Here is a 25,696-nt window from a genome sequence, read left to right as displayed (position 1 = left end):
CTGGACTCGTGCCATGGAGAGCTTTAATGGGAATCACCAACACCTTGAATTGCACCTGGAAGCAGACTGACAACCAATGTAGCCCGCAGAACAGCAGTGTTACTGGGGCCATTCAAGGTGCCCCCCAAAACTGCCTGCACTGCTTCAGTCTGCACCAGCTGTAGCTTCTGGATGCTTTTCAAGGGAAGCCCCATGTAGAGCTCAGTACAATCGGTCGATTGTAAGATGACCAGGGACTGAATGAGCATAGGGAACTCTGATCCAGGAAAGGCTGCAACTGGGGTACAACACGAAGTTGTGCAAAGGCTCTCCTAGCCATGACTGCCACCTGATTGTTGAGCAGGAGTCCAGGAGAACCCCCAAGTTGGCAACGGGATCTTTTCTGAGGCAGGGCCATCCCCCCCATCCAGCATCAAAGATGACAAAATTCCGGATCCTGGAGCTCCGCGTCTTGCCAGGGATCCCTATCCAGGCCCCAGGCACCGCAAGAGGGTGACCACAGCATCGCTTGGATTGCCAAGCGTGGAAATACAGAATTGGGTGTCATCCTAATCCTTTCAGGATCTTCCAATAAAGAGCTGCCCTTTTGATTTTCCAAGAGGCAACCTTGGAAACAAAGTTGATCTGAGAAAATGGTGCCTTAACTGAACTAATGTATTTTTTAAAGAGCGGCAGAGAATTTAACCAAGGAAAATCTCCCACATATCCTGGTTCAGTTCTTTACATATGGAGAAACAGACTTGGGGAAGCCAGAAGCGTCTCAGAGAGACCGGCTGGGAAAAAAGCAGGCTCTGCTGAGCCTTGCAGAAACCCAGCCAGACAAACCGCTGTTGGGAGGTCTTCAAACTGAAAACCTGTCCTGGAGGGGCAGGGGAGAAGGAAGGACGGCTCTGATGACCTAGAGGAACAGGCAGAAAAACCCTTCAAAGCGGCAGTGGGGGCGGCGGCCATAACTGAATGACTACTACAAAGCTGGGGCAATTGGACTAGGTCAGTGGTCAGCAAGCCGCGGCTCGCAAGCCACATGCGGCTCTTTACACACTTTAATGCGGCTCTTCTGTGTGCCGGGCGCCCGCTCCCCTCCCTCCTCTCGGGCGGCCACCCCAAAAGTCAGGACTCTGCAGCTAGCCTCTGTAATTGCGCCGCTGCTCCACGCCGTGGAAAACATAGGCGCAATTACAGCCTGTAGCAGGAGCAAAGCCCCTTTCCCAACTGGCCCTTCCTCCCTCGGAACGCTTCGGAGGGAAGCTTCTGCAAAAGCCCAGGCGAGTGACAACAAGTTCCCGCTGTTACGAAGGCTCCGAGGCTGTAATTTTCTGAGCTGTGCGCGCGCGCCTGTTTTCCATGGCGTGGAGCAGCGGCGCGTGATGATTCCGGAGGCCATCAGTGGGGGGGCAGGGTCCCCCCTCGCGTTCCTGATCTTCCCGGATGGCCCCCAGAATCATCGCTCGCCGCGCAGAATCTCGCCGCTGCTCCACGCCATGGAAAACAGGCACGCACGCACAGCTCAGAAAATTACAGCCTCGGAGACTTCGTAACGGCAGGAACTTGTTGTCACTCGCCCGGGCTTTTGCAGAAGCTTCCCTCCGAAGCGTTCCGAGGGAGGAAGGGCCAGTTGGGAAAGGGATTTTGCTCCTGCTACGGGCTGTAAGCTTCCCTCCGAAGTCTTGGGATGTTCTGAGGACCCCCCCAAGGCAAAACGCCGCTGCCAGGTAGTTAAAAGTACCTCTCTGATTCTGTCAGACTCTGTCAGTCTCTCTCTGATTCCCTCTCTCTCTCCCTCTCTCTGTCTGTCTGTCTGTCTCACTCACACACACAGACACACTGTGGTCACCTTGTTGAGTGTTCCAATCACATTTGAAACACTCAACAACTGGCCTGCATTTATGGTATTTTGCAGCATTCTGCAGTCATAGGACAGAGGGAGAGACAGAGACAGACACACACACACACAGAGTGAGTGAGAGACAGACAGACAGACACACAGAGTGACAGAGATGGGGGAAGGAGGAGAGAGAGACAGAGATACAGAGAGAGAGACAGACAGATAGACACCCAGAGAAAATGACAGAGGGAGACAGAGAGGGAGGGAGGGAGAGAGAGACAAAGAGCCAGAGAGAGAGAGAGAAAGAAAAAGAAAAAAAGAAAGAAAGTGGGAGAGAGAGATGAAATTAAAAACAACATACAAACCTGACTTACTCAAACTATCCAAGGAAATGCAAGGCCAATGTTCACATTAGTGGTTGTGACTTTGTCAGTCATTGTCAGGATGTAATTTTCTCTACATTGTAAGGCAAATTTTACGAAATTTAACGTTATCAATAAATAATATCGTTCTAAAGTTTTGGTTTTATTAGTTGTGTTATTTGTATCCTCCCGATCTATGTGGATACTTGCATGCAGAATATTCTCAATAAAAACTTATTGAAACTAAAAACAGTGTACCATCCTATGTATTTTTGGTTTTAAAAATGTGGCTCTCAAAATAAATTTCAATCGTGGTTTTGGCGAGATTTGGCTCAGTTGAAAAAAAAGGTTGCCCACCACTGGACTAGGTTATTGTGCAGGAGTGGTGTTGGAAACAGACTGTTGAAACCGGGTGAGTGATTGACCAACTCACAGAAAAAATGAAAAAGCTGAACTTAATCTTAAAAAAGGTCACGAGTGGAATTAGCGTCTAACTGGCTTTCAGGGAATGTTATTGAAAAAAGGAAGCAGAGGAGGTTAAGCACCAAAGCCTAAAAGGATTTTGTCTTCTGCAATTTGGAAATGAAGAAAAATTAACAACTAAAAGGAAGAGCCCAGTCTCTTTTCTCTTTATCGGATTCTATTCTTTGTGGATTACAAGTGTTTTTGACAGTTATTGACAGCTGTGGGATTGTATTGCAGTTTGGAGACAGCCATGTATGTATGGCTAGTAAATAATAATAACAACAATAACAACAACAACAGAGGGAAGTTCTCCTCCTTATTTTAATTTTATTTTTTGTGGACTTAAAGTGCTTTGAAAGAAAAGTGGGGGGAGTGAGAGTTGCAGCACAGTGTGACCTTGGAGTGGGAGTTGTAGGTGACTTTGCAACATTGTTTTGACTGCAACCATCTACAGCTGTTTAAAAAAACCTGGACTGGACTGGACTAATTTTAAAATTGAGCAACAGAATTTGGAAGACCCTAAATTTGCGGTTAAATGTGGTATAACCCAAAAATTTAAACATCTGTTAAAATAGTCAAACTTGCATAATGGAGATTTGTATGTATGATGAATTGTTTGTGATGTTGAAAAACGCACATGAAACGTTAATTGGAAAAGGAAAGCTAGGAAATTAAAGGGAACATACAGAACAAGAAATAGGAGAAGAGGGAGTAAAAGTGGACACAAATGAGATACAGGAAGATAAGGTGGAAAAAAGAAGAATTGAAAAAAAAATGCAGATAGAAGGTTCCGTTGGGATTTACAGTCACAAAGAGAAAAGCAGACAAAGGGGGAGATCTCCCCAAAATGAAACCACAAATGGCAAGGAAAGGGGAACATGGAAAACCCTGGGGAAAGTTACTAGAATAATAAAAGTAAATACTCCAAAGAAAAGATACAATAACCACAAAAATAGGGAAAAGAAAAAGAAGTTGTTAGGGGAAAGGGGGAGAAGAAGGAAAAGAATTAAAACTGGGATTTTTGGGAGCCCAAGAGAAAATGGTTGAAAGAGGAAGAAAGGGAAAAAGACTTACATTAGTAGACTAATGAGAATAGTAAGATTGTTATTGTTACGTAACTAATTAAGAAATAAAGAAGTGATGGTATATTGTTAATGGTAGAAAAAATCTGAAAGAAATGCTCTCTATGCTTAAATTGAATTAGAGGATGTATGCTGTTTATAGCCAAATGTACTAATGTAGAAAATAAGACATGAAAATTTGGTGTAACTTTGAGGGGCAATTGAAGATATTGTTTATGTATTAAGAAAAAAATCCTATAAAGATGAAAAATAATGGAAGAGAATAATTTGGCAGAAAGTGAAAACAGAAACAATGATGTAAAAAGGGCTATGTAATTTGAGAGGATGTAAAAGAAAAGACAATGCTATAATACGTATAATTTGTATTAAAAAATAAAAAACCTTGAATGGGAAAAAAAAGAAGAAACAGACAGCACCTTCCAAGTCTGAACTTGATGAATTTTTCCTGCCGTTGGTGTCGAATCAGTGGAAGAGCTCGCCTCCTGCAGCTGCTCCATCGCTGGAGGTTTTCCAGAAGACCTTGGCCACCCATTTTACTACATTACCATTTTTCTAGGATTCTACGAATCGATTGTTGGAAGGGCACCTTTATTCGAACCATCTGCATATAACGTCTTATTTGTTTACAACAGCTACCTTGGGGGGAATTAGGGTGAGGGGATTGTGACCGAAGCCCCACCTCTTGGTGAATCTGCCAGAGGCATGAAGGCCAGCCCCCCAAAAATACTTATTTAATTTTTATTTATTCAATTTCTATTCCCCTCCCTTCTCAAACAAGCAACTCTGCGCAACAAATAATCATAATCATAAAATCAGTTCAAACCAACTACAAACATCATACATGCACAGACACATTTATGAAAAAAAAATATAATTATAGATATCAATATAACCAAGAAACAGGGCCAGGGCCCTTCACACACCCAGGACCCAAATCAGGGCACATAATCAGGCCTTTGCGGCTTCAGGAAAGGGCAAGAGGGCCAGACACATCCTAATCTCTGGCGGGAGAAGGTCCCACAGGGGCTATTGCTGAGAGGGCAGGTCTCCGAGTCCCGGCCATCTGATATTCCCTGGCTGACAGGACCCACCAAACAACTGAGAGGAGATGGTGCTCCATGAGGTTATGCAGAAAACAGAGAGGAAGAAAAAGCTTAGTTTCCCCACAGAGAGATTCTTCCAGACTAGGGAAAGGGGGTGTTGCTGCTGAGCTCGGAAACGAAGTACATGTTTAAAAATGCCCAACTTGGAGGCAAAGGGAGGCGGATTAGAGACTAAGCTTATGGGCCAACCTGCACACTGCCCACAGTCACTGTTGTGAGATTGACAGCCACACAAATTATTTCAATAAACGATAAAGGATATTTTAGCACCATCACCATTGAGTTTTATAGCAAAAAGAACTGAACAGGGCAGAGGTACACTTAGAGGCATCCTAAATATTTTTAAGTATTCACTTTTGTAGGGGTACACTCAAAAAAGACCTGCTCATTTCAAAACGTAATTAATCTCATTTAACTACTGCTGATAAATGTCCTTTTGCATTAGTGTTCTGCAGTCTCTCTCACAGTTCATTCTTACAAGTCTAGCAGGTAGTCCTCGGGCTACGACGGCGATTGGGGCTGGAATTTCCATCACTAAGCAAGGCGGTTGTAAAGTGTGACATCATGTGATTGCATTGCTTAGCGACAACAATCCCGGCAGTCCAGCTTGCCATTTTTCAGTGAGGAACACGCAGGTTGCTAAAAGGACCTCACATGACCCCAATGTGGGAAGAAGCGTTGAAACCGTGGCCCAGGCACACAGGTGCCATGGAGGACCAGTGCCACACAAGGGGGCTACAGAGCAGGCATTACAAAGCACGGGGGGGGGGCACTGTAGGCGGGCGCTAAAGGACATCAAGAGCCACGCTGCTGTGGCCCCTCAGGAGAAAACTCGGCAGGGCTGTACGAGCAACCCGAGATCTCCTACCAGCTTCCCCATTGACTTTGTTTGTGGAAGCAGGCAGGGTAGGTGATGGTGACGGTGCAATGGCCTCAACTCGAGAGGATCACTCATAGGTTCTCTCTATGCCCCCCCCCTCCTCTACGCTGCTGTAATTTGGAACTGTCCTTGAATGAGAGGTCATCACTTTAGGACCAGACACCCACTCCCCTCTTAAAAGTTAGTTTAAGACCTATGATGAGATACACTGCAGCTCACAAGCCCCTTTTGTCCACCTTGTATTCATTTGACCCGTTGCGCTGTGGAGGCAGGTGGGAAATGTGAAAGCAAGCCCCTGCTTCTGGCCAAGTGGGCAGCCCTTCTCATTCCCTCCCCCCCCCGGCTCAGACATCCCTCACCTGCTCCTGGACACAGGGTTCCACGTCCACAAGGCAGCTCTGGCAGAGGGAGCAAAAGGCAGCCACTTTGTCCTTGAGGCTGAGCAGCTGCTGCTGGGGATGAAAAAGCAATCATGAAGGCCTAGCAGGAAGGGCCATGGCAAAAGTTCCCCCAAATCCACTCACCTGGTCAGGGAGGGCCCCAGCTGAGCAGCGGGACAGTTCCCAGAGCAGTGAGAAGTGGGCGCAAGTCATGGCAGGAATCACCACCTGGAAGGAGAAGATGGAGGGATCAGGCAGGCATGGGACCCCCGTGGGCGCAAGAAAAACACGGAAGAGCAGCTAAGCAAGAATGTGGCCCGAGAAGAGAGGTCCCCAACTGTTTCTGGCCCAGATCAGTTGGCCCAGTACCTGCTCGCAGGCCTCGCCTGTGTTCAGCAGGTGGCGCAGGAGACGGACGCAGGGCTCAAAGAACCTCCAGGGAGTCAGGTCATGGGCACTGCGGGTGAAAAGGGCACAAGGAGCAAGGGCCAGTTCCTGGACATTCATCCAGGGACACCTCTATTTAGGACTGGTGCAGAGGAGGAAGGTGTCTAAAGGCAGGGACCTTCTTCAAGAGCAGGGATCTTGACAAAACTACATGGAAATGGCCAGACTGAATCATTTCCACTCACCTGTGGAAGAAGGCAATGCGTCTCAAAGTGGTAGCCATGCTGTACAGCTCCTCCTTCTCAGAAAATGAGGACTTGCAAAGAAATAGAGAAACACGATGAAAAGCACTTCTCCTCCACCCAAGAGGAATATCTAGCGACAGAGAATCATAGATGTGGAAGGTACATGCTTAGAGTAGGAACCCATCACTTCAGCCTGTCCTACTGCTTGATAGTCTCCCAGGCAGGTAAATCCTTCTTATTTCAAGTCTGGATCTCCCGTTGAAGGCTGCTACCTGCTGGTTCTCATCTTGCCCTCAAGGCATTACAAGGAATAAATCCACACTGTCCGTCCTGTGACTTCCCCCTTCATGTATTGGAAGACTACTATTCTGTCTCTGCTCAGCTTTCCCTTCTTTAGACTAAACGTGCCGAGTTCAATTGCTCTTGGTAGGATTTAGACGCCAAGCCTTTTACTATCCTCGTCACTCTTTGCACTCTTTTCAGTTACACAGCCCAAAATTGCATTGGCTCTTTTGGCAGCAGTGGCACCTTGCTGGCTCAGGCTTAGTCTGAGATCTACCACAACACCCAGATTCTTCTCACAAATACTAGGGTAGAGCCAAGGATCCCCATCTTCTGTCTGTGTGCTTGATTTTTGCATTTCTCATCAATGAGCATGTTGCTGCCTAAGGGCCAGAGTTAGAAGCCCCTTGAGGTCCTTTTGGACCTCCAGAAAGTCTTCTGCAAACGCTAGCAAACACCCCCACCCCCACCCCCGGCTTTGTGTGTCCCACAACTTCTCTTCAGTCCCCTCATCTCAGTCTTTGATGAAGGCCACTGTGGGGTCCAAGAAAGGAACCCTGAGGTGCCCTGCTACGTATCCCTCTTTTCATGTAGACCACTAAGGTCTGAATGTTGTTCCCAGTCATTCAGTCAACTGCAAATCCAACTGGAAATGAAGCTGTCCATCCGTCGCTGTTCCGGTTTATCAGGGAGACTCTACTTTATCAAATGCCTCAATGAAGTCTAAGCACGGGGCTTCGTTTCCTTATCAGTCCACCAATCAAGTCACATTGTCAAAGAAGTTAATTTCATTTACCGTATTTTTTCAGAGTATAAGATGCTCTGAAGTATAAGACACACCTAGCTTTTGGGGAGGAAAACAAGAGGGGAAAAAATCTGCCTCTGCCTCCCAGCAATTTGCCTCCTTGCCCCAAACAGCAAACAGTGCAGAAGATATAAACTGTTTGTGGTGTTACATTTCAGACTATACTTGTAGAGATGTACACAATAAAGCAGCCTTTAAAAAATAAGTCTAATAATTTGAACATACTATAGGCATTTATAGTTATTGACTTACCTCCTTGCAGCAAACAGCCTGTTTCAGTTTAGCCTGATTAGAAGAAAAAAAAGTCTGCCTCTGCCTCCTAGCAATTTGTCGTTGCAGCAAACAGCAAGTTTCACTTTCAAGTTCAGTTTAAGCAGGGGGCTCCCGATGATCAGCTGTTTCAGGCTGCAGAGATTACCATAGCCCCGTGATGGCGAACCTATGGCACGTGTGCCACAGGTGGCATGCGGGGCCATTTCCTAGGGCACGCGGGGCGTTGCCCTGTTAGCTCCACTGCGCATGCCTGCGCTGGCCAGCTGATTTTTGGCCTTCATTTTTGGCCATTTCCCCCCCTTTCCTTCAGAGGGCAAAAAACAACCTAACACGCAAACCGGAAGTTCGGAACAGACTTCCGAGCACATTGGGTCATTTTTCTCCGGAGGGAGAAAAGGGAGCATCTCCCAACTTCCCCCCTTTGTGTGTCACTCTTTCTCTCTCTCTCTCTCCCCATTTCTCTCCCCCCTTTCCTTCCTCCTCCTTTTCCTCTGCACGGTTCACCCCAGTTTTTCACGCTGAGCCATTGGGGGAGGACAGAGGGAGGGAGAGAGAGACGGATTGAGGGGAGCAAAGAGATGGGGGCGTCCCATTTTGAGAAGGCTCCCTTCTCAAAAGATGGCTGAGAGGAGGAAAGGGAGGATTCCCCACCCCACTCAGCGCTGTTTTCGATGGGAGGCTCCCCCCCCTCTCAGAGCTGTTTTAAGATGCGAGGTCAAAAGTGGGGGGGAGGGATGTTGCAGGCATCCACAGGGTGAGTGCTGGGAGAGGGATGTCTCGTGCGCATGTGCAGGGGGTGCGTGGGAAGAGCATTGCATTATGGGTGTGGGCACGCAAGTGCATGTGACAGCGTGCGCGTACACGATTTTGGCACCTGAGGAAAAAAAGGTTTGCCATCGTTGCCATAGGCTATTGCCCTTTGCTGCAAGGAGGTAAATTGCTGAGATGCAGAGGCCAAAGGATGGGGGCTGGTGGGTGAGTGGGGTTACATTCAGTGTATAAGACGCACCCAGATTTTCACCCTCTTTTGGGGGGGTGGGGAAAGGTGTGTCTTATATTCCGAAAAATACGGCAAATTAATTAAAAGAAAGTAGCAAGATTTGTCAGCATGACCTGTGCTGGCGGATCTAGAAATCACCTCATCCCTTTCCAAATGCCTAGAAACCAACTGCTTCATTATATTTTCTAGGATTTTCCTGGGTGCTGATTGTTAAGCTGATTGGCCTTCCTTTCCTGCTTCTCTCCCCCCCCCCCCTTTCTTGGAATATGGGAGCAAGGTTGTCTCTTCTGTGCTTCTCTATGAGGAGTTCAGTCCCTTGCTCAGCTGTTCTATTTAACTGGATGTGTGCATGTTTGTGTGACCCATCTAGTACAGGAGAACTGAATTGGCCTAAAGTACATGCCTACAGACACGTCATGATTGCTTCTTTTCCCTTAATATTTATCTAAACACTTTCAACAGGGTTTTCATTCTTGGTGTCGTGGATTCCCGTACAGGTGTAGTCAGAAAAATAAAGTTGGAAGGGAACCTCAAGGTCTTCTAGTCCAAGCCCATGTGCATGCCAGGTGTCCTTATACCATTCCGGTCAAATGGCTGTCCAATCTCTTCTTAAAAACCACCAACAACTTCTGGAGGCAAGCAGTTCCACTGGTTAATTGTTTTCACTGTTGGGAAATTCCTCCTTAGTTCTAGGTTGGATCTGTCTTTGGTAAGCTTCCATCACTTTTTGTTCTGTGCTCAGGTGCTTTGGAGAATCGATTGCCTTCTTTGTGACAGAACCCCCCCCCCCAAAAAATACTGGAAGACTGCTGTCCTGTCCCAGTCCTCACACACACAGCACAAGTGGAGCAAGTGTGTTTATTTCATACAACCAACTCCGTAGTCCTTCCCCAGTCCCAACTCTGAGAGAAGTATTTTTAAAGTCCGTTCTATACAACCTGGATGTAGCAAAGGCAATGGAAGAAGCCAGGCCAGAGTCTCTTTTGGGCCTAAGGCATGGGAACAACACTGGTGGAACAACTGTCCTCACGGCGCTCAGAGTTCAAGGTGTAGCCAAGGCAAACACGGGTTCAAGGTGCAACAGAGGCAACACAACTCCAGCTGGTTCCAGACAGTGGCAACCTGGCATCAATGGGTTCAAGGCACAATGAAAGCAACACAGTCTCCAATGAGTTCAAGGCACAAGGAAGGTGTGATGACCAGGGGCAAGGCATGGAGGCAACACAGCCAGCTGCTTCCGCCTCCTCACCACTCTCTGTGCTCGGGAATCAAGAGGGGGCAGTCCTTGTTCATTGCCTGAACTCCATCGCTCCTCCTCTTCACTGCCTGCCCCCTCTTCCCCCCTCTCTCGATCACCCTGCCCCCGTTCTTCCTTGCTGGCAAGCTGTCCCAGGCCTGAGGGACCTGGGGCTGCCTTGTCCTGCTCCTCTCTGCACCCTTGACCTCCGTCAGTCCAGCTCCGGCTCATCCGCCTCCACGAACTCAGGCTCCAACAAGGCCATGACAGAAGGCAAATTGACTTCAAAGGGTTCAAGACCCAACAACGACCACACAAAACCAGCAGATTCAGGGCACAATGGAAGCATCAATGGGTTCAAAATACAACGATGGGAACATGGTTGTGTTCAACTCAATGACTTCAAGGCAACGGTCCAGACAATTCACAGATGGCGGGTTATGTAGCATTGTGTCCAACAACCTCCAGGCTCCAAACGCCAAAGTAAAGAGGCACTGATTGGTGTGCCTAATTAGGAGGAGGGCTGCTTCCTCACAACCAGCCTCACCGATCTCCATTGCGCCTCTCTCTGCTCAGCTATACATGATCTTTGATTGAGCAGGGGCAGCAACTGCTCCTCTCCTCCGCTGGTTGATTGTAGCTGCGCTTCTCCTCCTGCCTGCACAGCCGACTGTCTCGGATTTCTAAAATGTTCCTAACACAGCTCCATCATGATCATTCTGTCCTGCCACAGAGCTTTCCACATACCCTCGGAGCTCTGCATAATCCTTGTCAGCCATCCCAACTGCTACCAGGTCACCTCTAGTCCTTCCCTTTATTAGGCTAGATATATCCAGTTCTTGCAATCTTTCATCATGTTTTAGCCCTTAGTGCCTTAATCATCTTTTTCCTCTTCTTTGTACTCTTTCTAGACGCTCTGCATCTTTTTTATATTGTGGTGACCACAAGTGAATGCAGTACTCCAGGCGTGGTCTTGCTAAAGCGGTATATAGTGGTACTAAGACTTCACGTGATCTTGATTCTGTCCCTCTAATAAGGCAGCCTAGGACTGCACTGGCCTTTTTGGCAGCTGCAGCACACTGCTGGATCATTCTTAAGTGGTTGTTCACTAGGTCTCCAAGATCCCTCTCATAGTTACTGTTGTCAAGCCAGGTGTCATTTACTGCATTCTATACTTGTGTAGTTTAGGTTTTGTTGCCTAAGTGTAAAACGACCGTTGACTTACCTGAACGGTCCTTCTATGTGCGCTGCGAGGGGAATCCAAGCATGGGTTAACTTTGTCCATTAGCCTAGAGACTGAGTTATGCAAATTGTTGACCACGTCTCCTCTGACTGGATGGGTCAGCTTTGTATGAAGATCAGCCGTATGAAGATGTTTATCAATTGCCAGTCATGACCCTAGTCAGAAAACGTATCAATAAGTCATGTCCAGAGTAGTGTCAGTCAATGAGTCAGAGTCCAGAAGAACGCCCGGACCAGCCGAAGCTGCGGGTGGGTTTGGATTCCCCTCGCAGCGCACATAGAAGGACCATTCAGGTAAGTCAACGGTCGTTCTCCTGTGCGCTGCTTGGGGAATCCAAGCATGGAACATGCCAGAGCAATGAAGACTAAGGGCGGGAGCTAGGCTGGTCGGGGCCCGCTGAGGGAGTGATCACTTGCTGTAACACTCGCCGCCCAAAGGATGCTTCGGCCGAGGCATACGGGTCGACTTTGTAATGTCTAATGAATGGTGATGGCGACGACCAGGTAGCCGCCCTGCAAATGTCCTCCACTGAGGCTTGGGAAGCCCAGGCTGCTGTTGTGGCTGCACTCCTGGTGGAGTGGCGAGTGATGCGCCTGGGGACCAGTCGGACTGGGTGTCATAAGCGAGCACAATGCATGCCTTTAGCCAACGTCCAATGGTGTGAGATGACACCTTCTGTCCCATGGAAGAGGGTTGGAACGAAACGAAAAGTGCCTCTGCCTTCCTGAAGGCAGCTGTGCGCTTCACGTAGCGTCGGAGAGTTCTACGGACATCCAGGTGATGCCATTGGCGCTCCTGCGGATGAGAGGGGTGCGGGCAGAAGTCCGGGAGAACGAGCTTCTGCGCCCTGTGAAACCAGGTGTTGACCTTTGGCAAGAAGGCCGGATCCAGACGAAGAACAACTCTGTTGGGATGAAATATGCACAGATCAGCTCGTATTGACAGAGCTGCCAGCTCGGACACCCTCCTGGCTGAAGTTATAGCTACCAGAAAGGCAGTCTTAAGAGTTAGTAACCGGAGGCTGATGGTGTGGATAGGCTCAAAGGGTGTAGATGCGAGAGCTTTGAGCACCAGAGGAAGGTCCCAAGTAGGGTAGCAGTGAACAGTTTGAGGCCTGATGTTAGCTGCACCCTTCAGGAAGGACTTGACTCACGCGTGTTGAGTCAGTGGGCGGGCATGGCCGCCACTAATCACTGTGGACAGGGTCGCGACCTGGCGACGAAGGGTGTTGAGTGCCAAGCCCTTGTCAAGTCCCATTTGCAGGAATTCGAGCACCTGTGGTACAGATGCCTTGACTGGGTCTACAGTGTTACGGCGGCACCACCTGCAGAAGGCCTGCCAGGTGGCCTCGTAGATACGAGTCGTGGATGGACGACGTGCCGCTTGGATTGTGTCTATTACCTTGCCGGAGAAGTGTAGTCCGGTTAGAATAGCCCGCTCACGTTCCACACAGCTAATTGCAGTAGCTGGGGGTTTGGGTGGATGAGGGCCCCTTGGTTGAGCTGAATCTTGTCCGGGATCCTCCAGGGGCGGCCGATCGACAGGTGTACGAGATCGGCGTACCAGGGTCGTCGAGGCCACATTGGAGCCACGAGAAGTACTTCCGCCCGTTCCGCTAGAATGACTAACGGAAGGATTGGTAGCGGCGGGAAGGCGTAAAGAAGACCGTCCGGCCAAGGGCTGCGGAGAGCATCCGTGCCTTCCGCCCCTGGGGTCCGAAACCTGGTGTAAAATCGTGGTGTCTGAGCATTGTGGGGTTGCGCAAAGAGGTCCACCTCGGGCTTGCCGAATCGGCGAGAGAGTTCCTGGAAGAGGGCGGGGTGAAGATGCCACTCTGTTTGATCCACGGTGGCTCTGCTCAGCCAATCCATTTGTGTGTTGGAAGCCCCCGAGATGTGCTCTGCTCGAATTGACGACAGTCTGGCTTCCGCCCAGTGGTGCAGTCTTTCTGCCTCCAACATGAGAGATTTGGATCGTGTGCCTCCCTGGCGATTGATATGGGCCTTGGGGACTACATTGTCGGTTAAGACCAGTATGTGGCAGTTCGATACTATGTCCCTGAACTCGAGGAGGGCTAGCCGTATGGCCCAAAGCTCCAGCCAATTGATGCTGTTCTTTAGCTCTTGGTTCGACCAACGGCCCTGAGCGACCCGGTCCAGGGCATGGGCTCCCCACCCAAAGAAGCTGGCATCCGTTGTGATTTGGATGCGGTCCGGTTCCTTGAATGGGCTCCCCCTGAGACGTTTGGAGGAAGTCCACCACCGGAGAGATCTGAGTGGCTTGGGTGGTAAATGAACTTTGACCTGGGAGTGGCTGGTGTGGGCCCTCTGGAAGGGAAGCAGAAACCATTGGAGCGGGCGAGCATGGAACCGGGCCCAGAGAACCATGTCGATACAGGATATCATCTTCCCGAGTAACTGGGAGAGGGTAGCCAGCGGTACAAGTCTCTGTGATAGTATGCGACTCACCAGGGTTTGTATGCTGCATCGTCGTTCTTGATATAGCGACACCTCGCATGTCACTGAGTTAATGTTAGTTCCCAGATGAAGCAATGAGGTGGTCGGCTGCAGGTGACTCTTGGTTAGGTTCAGGATAAACCCGTGGCTTTGCAATGTGTCCATTGTGACCCGCAGATCCTGGACCGCCTGGGCATGAGTTGGTGATAGAAGAAGAATATCGTCCAGATAACAGTTGACCCGGATGGGAACTGAGCGAAGCGAGGCCGCCACGACCGCTAGGAGTTTGGTGAATGTTTGAGGGGCCGATGATAGGCCGAAGGGCAAGGCCCGATACTGGAAGTGGCGGCCGGCGAAGTGAAAGCGTAGGAACCTCTGATGTGCCTGGTGGATTGGCACATGGAGGTATGCCTCCTTGATATTGACTGAAGTCATCAAGTCGCCCTGGCAGATAGATGCTAAGATGCTCTTGAGGGATTGCATCTTGAACTTTTGGTACTTTATGAATAGATTGAGCCGTTTCAGATCTAGGATGGCCCGCCATCCTCCCGAGCTTTTGGGCACTAGGAACAAGATGGAATTATATCCTAGCCCCTCCTGTCCCTTTGGGACCATTTCTATGGCTTCGATGGATAAGAGATGTTGTATCTCTGCATCCATGAGACGCCTTTTCTCCTGGCACCTGGGGACAGGGCACCTGACCAACCGACTCGGGGGGATGGAGAGGAACTCTAGAGTGAGGCCCTGCCTCACGATTTGAAGGGCCCAGGCGTCGGATGTGGTCTCCGCCCATTGATGAGTGAAGGCCAGAAGCCGTCCGCCGATGGCCTCCTCCTCGTGAGAGTCACTGGTACCTCCAAAAGGACCGGTTGCCGGTGCCACGAAATGGCCGCCTTGTCTGGGATTGCGACTGGTTTTGCAGGCGACCCCTATCCCTGGCCCCAAAGCGGTCCTGGCTCCGGTCTTGCGATTGAGTGAAATTCCTGTTATACTGAGGGACATAAGGGGTGGTGTTGAAGCCCGAGTCCCCCGCGCGAAATGGCTGGAGTCTATTATAAGGCTGCTGCCTCCTGTCAGTGCGCCTGCTGATGGATGGAAGCACCTTACGCTTATCCCTTGTCTCAATGAGGATTGGGTCGAGAGCTGGTCCAAACAAGGCCCCTCCTTTGAATGGCGTGGAAGCAAGACGCCATTTGGAGCGTACGTCCGCTTGCCAATGGCCACAGCAGGCGGCGAAAAGCTACGTTGGAGACTACAGCTCGGGATGCAAATTTAGCTGTGTTAAGTGTAGCATCCGCTGAAAATTCCAGGGCCGCCATCAGCTTGTTAACATCCTGGTGGAGGCGCATGTCATCAGGGGCAAGCCTACCTTGCAATTGTCTGAGCCAGACCAAAGATATCCTATTAAAAAAGGACGTCGCAGTAGCAGCGCGTAAGGCCCAGGCCGCAGCCTGGTGAGTTTTTCGAATGACTAACTCGGCCTTGCAGTCTTCCGCTTTCAACCCCTCAGAAATCTCCGATGGGATCAAGGCTGGAGAAGCTAGAGCTGCAATAGGTGTGTCTACAGTGGGGAATTGGAGGATATTTTCCAGTTCTGGGGTGGATCAATTAGTCTAGAGATAATCAGATATACGTCTCTTCAGGCTGGACTGAGTTAAAAAACTGACCCATCCAGTCAGAGGAGGCGTGGTCAACAATTTGCATAACTCAGTCTCTAGGCTAATGGACAAAGTTAACCCATGCTTGGATTCCCCAAGCAGCACACAGGAGAACCTACGTTTTTCTTGACAATGAATTACATTTTATTAAATAGGTTCCAGTATGCAAGTCCATGTAGTGACTAAATCAGTGGGACCAATGAAATACTTGGGACTTTAGTAAGGCATTTGACAAAGTAGGCCAAGATCTATTGCTCCTTTACTACGATCATGTCAATTGTGACTAATAAATGGGAGCTTAAAACTTCTGGAAGGCACCGGAATCCTTCTGCCTAGGTCGACATTTCAAAGCAGCTCTTCATGTACTCCATCCAACTGCTCCCACTTTGAAAATTCATTCGTGCCTAAACACCTGTCATGGGGTGCAGTTTTTCTACCTGGAGGAGTTCAGTAGCCTCATGTTGGAATTTATCCGCCAGATAGTCCATAATGCAGCTACGAGCAAAATCCACACGGCTGTAGAAAGCAAATTCTGTGCGGCAGAGCAGCTGGAGAGTCTGAGAAGCCAGCTCCAGCACTTCACTGCTGGTGTGCTTTTCCACCACTTCCTTTAGCTGGCTCAGCAGCAAGTCTAAGTACTGGGAGGAGGAGACAGAGAGAGTCACCCCAGCAGCGTCCATGGGCAAGCCGTGGGGGGTAGGGGGGGTATTTGGGACTTGTGGGGGAAGCAGGAGGAAGAGCCTCCTTAGGAGAAACCAGGTACAGGGGGAGAGAGGCAGAATAATGACAAGGGTCTCCTACCTTCTCCAGGCGTCCTGAGCTGTAATGAGTTAGGTCAAAATAACGCAATGCCTCCAGCAGAGGTCCTACTTTCTCGGCATCAGCAGAGAACTGCCAGGACAGAGCAGAGAAGTGAGGGTACTAATAGAACATGCTGCTCTTTGCAAGGAAAGCCAAGTGGATCAACCATCCAGGACTTTGAGGTGAAGGATAAACCTCCAACTGGCCTCCATGACTTTCAAAGAGTGCTAGCAACCAGATGACTGCAAAGAATACAAATCCTTCCATTTCCCACCATTCAGTCAGAACTGAAGAAAAACTGAAGCAAAACATTTCCAAGGGGGGAAAAAGTTGAAAAGCAACTTTGGAACAGCCCACCTAGAACCAACAGGCAGGGCCACATCCCAAGAACACAATGCTTTGGTTTTTCCTCCTATTTAGTAAGAGATGAATGCACTCACCTTAGCTAACAGCTGGGGCAGTAGAGGGACGAAATGCTGCGTGAGCCTTAAACGCTCTTCGGACTGCACTTTGCGTTCCCGAGCAGAAAACACCTGACAAAGCAGAAAGAAGAAGAGAAGGAAATGGCAGGAAACAGTCCTTGTGAAAGGAGAGGAAGAACCAAGAAAGTTACCTTCTTTCCAGAGAACCTGCCGATTGGTGGGTGCCCTTCTGTGGCTTGCCGCATGCTGGCCACCAAGATCAAGATGAGGCTGCTCTCCTTTAGATCACCCAAACCTGCTGAGCAACACAGCACTTTAATTTAAGCATCAATTTAACTTATTTCTAATTGGATGCAATAAGCAGATTTTTAAAATATAAACTGCCAAGCCTTCTTGAAAAGCCCTGGATAATTCCCTCAAAGACTTCTGTTAAATACGTTTAACAAATAAAGGATCATTACATATCCCTTATGTATGTATCCCTCGCGTATGAGGGACGGAGTGGCGCAGGGGCTAAGGCACTGAGCTTGTCAATCAGAAGGGTCAGCAGTTCAGTGGTTCGAATCCCTAGTGCCGCATAATGGAGTGAGCTCCCATTACCTGCCCCAGCTTCTGCCAAGCTAGCAATTCAAAAACATGAACAAATCCAAATAGAAAAATAGGAATCACCTTTGGTGGGAAAGTAACAGCGTCCTGTGCACCTTCGGCGTTTAATCATGCCAGCCACATGACCAGAGACTTCTTCGGACAGCACTTGCTCTTCAGATTTGAAATGGAGATGAGCACCACCCACTAGAGTCGGGAACAAGTAGCACATATGTTCGAGGGGAAACTTTACCTTTACCTTGAATATCCTTGCTTTCAGGGATGATCCACTTGCCAAGCACTCTGCTTATTCTCATGCATGATTTATTACTATTTTCACATTTATATCAAACATTCCATAATTCAGTTTCCTATTTACTTTCATGATATGCTTCTGCTAAAATTGTTGTTGTTGTTGCGAAGTTGTGTCTGACCCATCACGATCCCATGCACAATGTTCCTTCAGGTCTTCCTGTCCTCTATCATCCTCTGCTTCAGTGACTCCATCCAGCCACCTCATTCTCTGTCATTCCCTTCCTTTGCCCTCCATCTTTCCCAGCATTAGGCTCTTCTCCAGTGAGTCCTTCATTCTCATTAGGTGACCAAAGTATTTGAGTTTCTTCTTCAGGATCTGGCCATCTAAAGAGCAGTCAGGGTTGATCTCCTCTAGGACTGACCAGTTGGATCGCCTTGCAGTCCAAGGTACTTGCAGGAGTCTTCTCCAGTACCATAGTTCAAAGGCCTCCATTCTTTGGCACTCAGCCTTTCTTATGGTCCAACTTTCATAGCCATCCATTGCAATTGAAAAAACCATAGCCACACTTTTATTGGCAGGGTGATGTCTCTGCTTCTTAGTATGCTGCCTAGATTTGCCACAGCTTTCCTCCCCAGGAGCAAGCGTCTTTTAATTTCTTGGCTGCAGTCCCATCTGCGGTGATCTTGGAGCCCAGGAAAATAAAATCTGTCACTATCCCCATTTCTTCCTCATCTATTTGCCAGGAATTGAGAGGGCTGGATGCCATGATCTGGATGCCATGATGTGGTATCATCTGCACATCTGAGGTTTGTCAGAATTTGTTGCAAAAATCAAATCCAGAAAGCACACACAGATAACTGATTCAGCAGGATTCATTAATTTCTTTATATACATAATAATACATGAATACGTGTACAATACCAATAGTGGATTCTCCAACATGATAGTAGTTACAAGCAAAACACAGGCAGAGAAAAGATTGGTTTCCAGTTTCAATTTAGAGTAGAGTTCAATATAAACAAAGAGAACCCCATCTATGCAGGGCAGTTAAACTAAGCCTAAGCCACGCACAGGTACCTAGCTGTCTCCAGCAAATACTGTTTCAGTTTCTAAACAGCCCTCATTGGCTGATTTAGTTGCTATGCCTATTCATTGGCTGGCCTTGTTACCATGTCTCTGCCGGTTCATGAATATTCTGATAAGGTAGTTGATATTTCTCCCAGCAATTTTAATTCCAATTTTTGATTCATCCAGCCCCGCATTTCTAATGATATGCTCTGCATATAAGTTAAATAGGCACGGCAACAGTATACAGCTCTGCTGGACTTCTTTCCCAATTTTGAACCAATCAGTGGTTCTGTGTCCAGTTCTCACTATTGCTTCTTGACTCGCATATAGGTTTCTCAAGAAACAAATAAGATGGTCTGGTACTCCCATCTCTTTAAGAACTTGCCACAATTTGTTGTGATCCACACAATCAAAGGCTTTAGCATAATCAATGAAGAAGATGTTTTTCTGGAACTCCCTAGCTTTCTCCATGATCCAGTGTATGTTGGCAATTTGATCTCTAGTTCCTCTGCCTTTTCAAAATCCTGCCTGTACTCTGGTAGTTCTCGATTCGCATACTGCTGGAGCCTGGCTTGTAGGATTTTGAGTATAACTTTACTAGCATGTGAAATGAGTGCAATGATGTGGTAGTTTGAACATTCTTTGGCATTGCCCTTCTTTGGAATTGGAATGTAAACTGACCTTTTCCAATCCTGTGGCCACTGTTGAGTTTTCCAAATTTGCTGGCAAATTGAGTGCAGCACTTTTACTGCATTGTCTTTTAAGATTTTGAATAGCCCAGTTGGAATACTACTCCTCCACTAGCTTTGCTGTTGGTCAGATTTTCTAAAGCCCATTCTAGGATGTTTGGCTCTAGGACAGTGACCACCCCATCGTATTTATCAGGGATGTTAAGCTTGTTCTTGTATAGTTCTTCTGTGTAATTTCGCCACCTCTTCTTAATCTCTTCTGCCTCTGTTAGGTCCCTTTGCATGAAACTGGGCGTTGGTCCTTACTTGATACGCTCATTCTCTGTGATGTGGAGACAGCAGCCAGACTGGGTTGCTCTGTCTAGTAACCAATTGGACTGAGTCTACACTTGTGATGTCATCGAGCCCTGGTGACTCCTCCCAGTTTAGACGAAGTAGACTGTAGACTCAAGTGAGAATAGTGAAACAAAAATATATCTGTGCATGCACACTCTCTCTCTCCTCTGCACAAAAGGTTAAACTCAAAATAATGTACATTAGGATGGGGCTGGCTGCTGTCTCCATGTCACAGAGAATGAGCGTATCAGGTAAGGACCAATGCCCATTCTCCTATGATCATGGAGATAGCAGCCAGACTGGGACTTACATAGAATGGGCTGTCCACAGGGTGGGAACAACAGAAAAAAAGGATCGTTAAGGAACATGTACTTGCTGCAGTACTCTGCAGCCAAAGGATGCATCAGCCGCCGCATACTTGTCTAGTTTGTAGTGGCGTATGAAAACCATGGGAGACTGATGTGGGTGGCTACTTCTAGAATCTGGTGGCTTTGCCCCTTCCGCCTCAGTATCACAAAGAGACGGGAATAAAAACCTTGACCCCTCTGATGAGGAGGGACCGGTTGGATGGACCGAATCTCTAGCAGATGTTCTATGGCCTGATCCATTAGTAGCCTCTTGCGAGGGCAGTGGGATATCAGGCATGGCACAAAGTGTTCCGGGGGGATGGGGGTGGAGAGGAATTCCAGGAGGCTGAATTTGACTGTTTGATTACACAATTGATTGCTGTGGTCTCTTTCCAGCGGTGAGTGAAAAACGCTAGGCAACCCCCTATTGGAAGAGAGTCCAGATAGTCACTTTCCCTTAGAGAAATGGCGGTTACCTCCTCCCCGGTAAGACTTCTTTGGGGGGAAACGTTGGGCATTTCATTTGGACCTATCCTGATTGGATCCCTGTCTGGGGGTGAAGGACTGACGTGTGGACAGGAGATAGAAGATTTCCTGTCCGTTGGCCGAATGGGCGACCTTCTATAGAAAGTGGAGGGACAACTGTCCTGTTTTTGTATACAGAGGAGAGGACCTTGCATTTATCTTTAGATTCCGTGAGGTAGGGGTCCAAGGGAGCACCAAAGAGTTGAGTGCCACTGAAAGGAGAAGCTGTGAGGCGCCACTTGGTGCGAACATCTGCCTGCCATAGTTTGAGCCATAGCAGGCGCCTGGCGGTGACCAAAGTGGCCATGGCTTTATAAGTGAACCTGGCAGCGTTTAAGGAAGCATCAGCTGAATATTCAATAGCAGCCCTAATCTTGTTCAGATCCCTCTGTGACCTGGTATCAGTGGATGCAATGTGCTCCTGGAGTTGCTCAATCCAGACTAGCGCAGCCCTGGAGAAAAAGGAAGTGGCAGTGGAAGCCCGAACTGCCCAGGCACTAGCCTGATAATCTTTAACTAACGTTTGATCTGATCTTTTCTCCTCAGGCTTGAGGACTTCTTCAGGTGCTCCAAAGACCACTGTGGATGAAGACAAGGCCGCAACCGGCGCGTCCACCGGATTGCTTTGAACAGGAGAGATTTAAAGCAATCAGTTTTGAACAATCCGGCATTGGGTATGATTCCCTCCTCATCAAATAAGTCAGAATCCCTGAGGGTGTCTTGCTCCCTGAAAATTGAAGCCTGAGTGGCAGAAGCAGAAGGAAGGTGTTGCTGGGAATCACCAGGTGATCTCTGCCTGTGTCTGTGAGATGGTGCCGGAGGAGGAGGATGCTGGAGCCCAGCAGCAATGCCTTGTTTTATGGCTTCTGAAATTATGACTGCCATTTCTGTAGCAGAGGAGAGCGAGGCCTGAGTACTGAGCTGTAGGCGGGCTGGCCTGTTCAAAGGTGTGATCCCTATTGAGAGGGACATCAAAGAAATTGCCCCTGGTATCAGTTTCTATGGAGAAAGAAGAGGCTGAAGAGGGCAACTCCCCATCTGAATCACCCAAGGATGTACAAGGACCCATGGGTGGCAACTTGGGGGGGGGGGGGGAGGTAGCTTGATCCACCCCCTAAGGATGGGAGGGAGAGGCCTGGGTGTTCTGGCTCACCTGTTGTTTTTGGGCCCTCTGAGATTCTTTTTCTAGGGCCTTTGTCTCCTTTCCTCATCCCTGGTAGAGGATTTGGAAGTTTTGGGAGTTTTCCCTGAATCAGGAGCCTCCTTAGCTGCCCTTTTTTGGCTGCTCCTTACTCCCGATGGCCCTCCCTCTTCTAGGCTTTTCTCCAGTATAGTTATCACCATAGGTTGCTCAGCCATGCTGCCAGATGCCAGCCCCCAAACCAGGTGATAAGTTGGCAACTATTTCACCCGTCTTGCAGCCAGGAGCTCCTCAGCTCCGCAATCACCTCCAGACGCTGGTCACTTAAATGGCAGTCGCCGCTCTTCACGCGCTTTTCCAAGTTGCAAGAAGGTCGCCGTTGTCTTTGTGGGCTTTTCCAAGCCGCCAAATGGCTGCTGACATCTTCGTGGGCTTCAGTAAGCCGCAAGATGGCCGCTGCTGTGCTTTATGGCCACAGAGTGGCCGCCGCTTCGATCTGACACTGCAATGCGCAAAAGGGTTGGTTGCGCAGCTATCTGATGAATCCGAATGCCCAAAAGTGTGGAGCGCCTCTTTAAAGAGCCCCGGAGCCATAACTCGTGGGGCCGGAGGTCTCACTGAGATTGCAGGGTGTCCCGTAGCGTTCTCGTGGTCACAGGCAATCAGACGGCTGAGAAGGAAGCCTCGAAAGCAGATTCAAATCTCCCGCTCAAAATAGCAGAAGAAAAAATGGGGGGAAACATTTCAAGTAGAAAAGAATTTGGAAAAAATTGCCAATTAGTACAAAAAAGCCCAAATTTGGAGGAGAGATTAATTCTCACTCCTAGTCCAGGTTGGACTGAGTCTAAACTGGGAGGAGTCACCAGGGCTCGATGACATCAGTGTAGACTCAGTCCAATTGGTTACTGGACAGAGCAACCCAGTCTGGCTGCTGTCTCCACGATCATAGGAGAAATTCTTTTCATATCTCCAATTTTCTGGAAGAGATCTCTGGTCCTTTCTATTCTATTGTTTTCTTTTATTTCTTTGCACTGTTCATTTAAGAAGGCATTCTTCTCTCTTCTAGCTATTCTCTGGAATTCTGCATTCAATTAGGTGTATCTTTCTCTTTCTCCCTTGCCTTTTGCTTCCTTTCTTTCCTCAGCTATTTGCAAAGCTTCCTCAGACAGACATTTTGCTTTCTTGCATTTCTTTTTCTTTGGGGTGGTTTTAGTTGCTACCTCTTGTACAATGCTGTGAACTCTGTCCATAGTTTTTCAGGCACTCTATCAGATCTAATTCCTTAAATCAATTTGTAACCTCTACTGTATATTGCTAAAATTACAAACATAGAAATTACAAACACTTACAATCATGTTTCTCAATGACCCAAAGAGCAAAAATGCAGTATGCACAATTTCTTCCCAGCATGAAGAGGAACGTAACTAAAGAACATAAAGTACTTCCAGTAACTATAGCAATCATGTCAGAAAAGCTAAAGCTGAGAATGAATGAGAACTTGCATAAGAAGTAAAAATCATCAGAGTCCTTGGTACTCTGAGCCTAGTGGTTTGCTTCCAGACATTTCATCACCCAGAGGTACTACCATCATACAGTAGCTCGCCCTGCCAGTGTTGGCGGGGATGTAGCTTTCTCCTGGGTGATTCCTTGATTACTGTTTTCAGCTTGTTTGTCTGGTGTTAATCCTTGTTTGTGGGATGCTGGCTGCCGCAAAGCATGTGTTCTGGCCTTTCTTTCTTTCTTAGGTTTTCTGTTGTGGCCCAGCAGGAGCCATTGGAGCTGCCACCAGACTCCGACAGCGAGGGTCCCTATGAGTCGGCTCTGGAGGATGTGGAGGACCCTGGACAGGGTTCTGACTCCAAGCAGGGAACAGAGAGGCTGGTTGACCACCAGGAGGCGCCTGAGACATGGAGCAGTGGTGAAAGCCAAAGGGATGTCATGCCTTGGAGCAGTGGGAGGAGACAAGGAATAGTGAGTTAGACGTCAGCAGTGAGTTGTTGGATGCTCGTTACTGGCGTGCTAATAGGCGTCAGGAGCAATTGCGCAGTTACAGGACATAATTGCACTCAGCTGATGATAATTAGACTCCTCTCCAGACTATAAAAGGACTGCTTGTGCACATGCCCTTTTGCAGAAGTCAACGCATGAACTAATGTGGGAGTACAGTCTTGTGAGCGTGGCAGGCTGGATTGCTGCCAATGCTTATCAGTGCCGAGTTGTTATGAGGGTTATTTGTGTTGGATTGCTGCCAAGGACCTGTCTGTCTGTAAATAAATCTGGTAACTTATCTGTGGCTCGGAGTGTGTGTTGGTGTGGGAAGAGGGGGGGGGGGTCAGAACAGTTTTCTATTGTCTCTGATGTATAAATATGGTTTATCTCTATGTTATCTATTGATGACTGATTTGTCTAAATGCCAAGTTTCCAGGAATTCCCTGGCACTTTTGGATTTGGTTTGGTCTAGGCTGCTTTCCCTCCTGGGTGATAATGTGGCTGCTGTCCATATGCATGCTAGGATTAAGAAATTTTAATCATGTCTTCCAAATGCTGGCTTTTGCTCATGGATATGATTTGCCTGTTTTCTGCCTGTCTGTCTATATAGCGGCTGCTACAGTCCTTACACTGTATGTTGCAGGACTACTGGGACCATTGGTTTAGTTACAGTGTTTTGGAGGGCTTTAACTGGAGCAAACCCCACACTCACCAGCACCGATGTTAGTTGGTTGTGATGTAACCTCTGCAAGCAAACAACCAAGTTCTGAAAGCACCAAGGACTCCACAGTTCAATCCTGAGCTATAGGAAGTCTCTTACGCTGAAGTAGGATTTCTTTGGGAAGTGAGAAATGAACAGAAAGCCATGTGTAGATGCAGCCCAAAGAGAGCAGTCAACTGGTAATGGTACAAGAAGAAACACTGTTTTAACTTCCTTGTGTTGGTCCTCTCTCAGAAGGGAAAGGGACCTCTAGCTGGTCATCTTTCTAAGAAAAATCCCTTGAGCCCCCACCCCCACCATAGAGCAGATTCAACTGGAAAGTACAGAAGGAATATGAGAAGAGGACGGCGGGTCTGCTTTAAGTAGTCTTGCGATTACTTTCATGAGGAATGTTCTTGGCAAATAACATGGGAAGATCAGGGTATCCCGGTCAATCACATTCAACATGGATCCAGTGTGATGTTGTTGATAGGAAGGCCAATAATATCTTGAGAAGTATTACAGGTAGTCCTTGCTTAATGACTGCCCTTTTAGCGACTGTTCAAATTACAACAGCACTTTACAACCAGTCCTCACACACACACCTGTCGCAGTATCCCTACAAGGGAAGGCCAATAATATCTTGAGAGGTATTACAGGTAGTCCTTGCTTAATGACTGCCCTGTTTAGCGACTGTTCAAATTACAACAGCACTTTACAACCAGTCCTCACACACACACCTGTCGCAGTATCCCTACAATAATGTCACCAAAATTTGGTTGTTTATAATCGTCACAGCATCCCACGGTCACAGAACAGCCACTTGTGCACTTCACAGCTGACTTCCGGATATGTCTACGGGCAGATATCCTCAGGGAGTGATCCCCGGAATTCCGGGTGGGTTTTAAAGTAGTCACAGGGCGCATTTTTCCCATTCATTTAGCAGCCAACAGCTGATATGAGCCAAAACCTACCCACCTCTGCTCACCTTCTATGGAGCATTCCTCCAGCAGGAGGCCTGTCAGCACCGGCCAGTCCTTCAGCAGGGCAGATGCACAGTCCCACAGGCTATCGACCAAGTAGGTGGCGTGGTCATGGAACTGGGGGTGGAGAACAAAGCACTGCACTAAAACCAGCCTGGCTAAGGGCTGCCG

General features: G+C 48.2%; 1 protein-coding gene across 9 annotated transcripts in view; it reads right to left on the bottom strand.

Annotated features, from left to right (window-relative positions):
* Positions 1 to 25,696, bottom strand: part of STAG3 (STAG3 cohesin complex component) — a 57,854-nt gene that overhangs the window by 12,319 nt on the left and 19,839 nt on the right. For 5 of the 9 annotated variants that reach the window (XM_081946225.1, XM_081946226.1, XM_081946223.1 and 2 more), the window contains 10 exons: positions 25,531 to 25,642; positions 17,576 to 17,698; positions 17,098 to 17,201; positions 16,925 to 17,017; positions 16,485 to 16,574; positions 16,121 to 16,321; positions 6,730 to 6,800; positions 6,467 to 6,554; positions 6,242 to 6,325; positions 6,077 to 6,169 (listed from right to left, as the gene is read on the bottom strand). In XM_081946225.1, coding sequence (XP_081802351.1) covers positions 6,077 to 6,169; positions 6,242 to 6,325; positions 6,467 to 6,554; positions 6,730 to 6,800; positions 16,121 to 16,321; positions 16,485 to 16,574; positions 16,925 to 17,017; positions 17,098 to 17,201; positions 17,576 to 17,698; positions 25,531 to 25,642 — 1,059 coding nt within the window. Of the gene's footprint in view, positions 1 to 6,076; positions 6,170 to 6,241; positions 6,326 to 6,466; positions 6,555 to 6,729; positions 6,801 to 16,120; positions 16,322 to 16,484; positions 16,575 to 16,924; positions 17,018 to 17,097; positions 17,205 to 17,575; positions 17,699 to 25,530; positions 25,643 to 25,696 lie in introns of all 9 variants that reach the window. The other 4 variants (XM_081946224.1, XM_081946231.1, XM_081946229.1 and 1 more) reach the window with 4 other exon arrangements.

Source organism: Natrix helvetica, assembly GCF_964273705.1.
Source record: "Natrix helvetica genome assembly, chromosome: 3".
In the NCBI taxonomy this organism is placed as follows: domain Eukaryota; kingdom Metazoa; phylum Chordata; class Lepidosauria; order Squamata; family Natricidae; genus Natrix; species Natrix helvetica.
The sequence above is the reverse complement of the archived record's forward strand: the minus strand, read 5'-3'. Positions and strand labels throughout refer to the sequence as shown.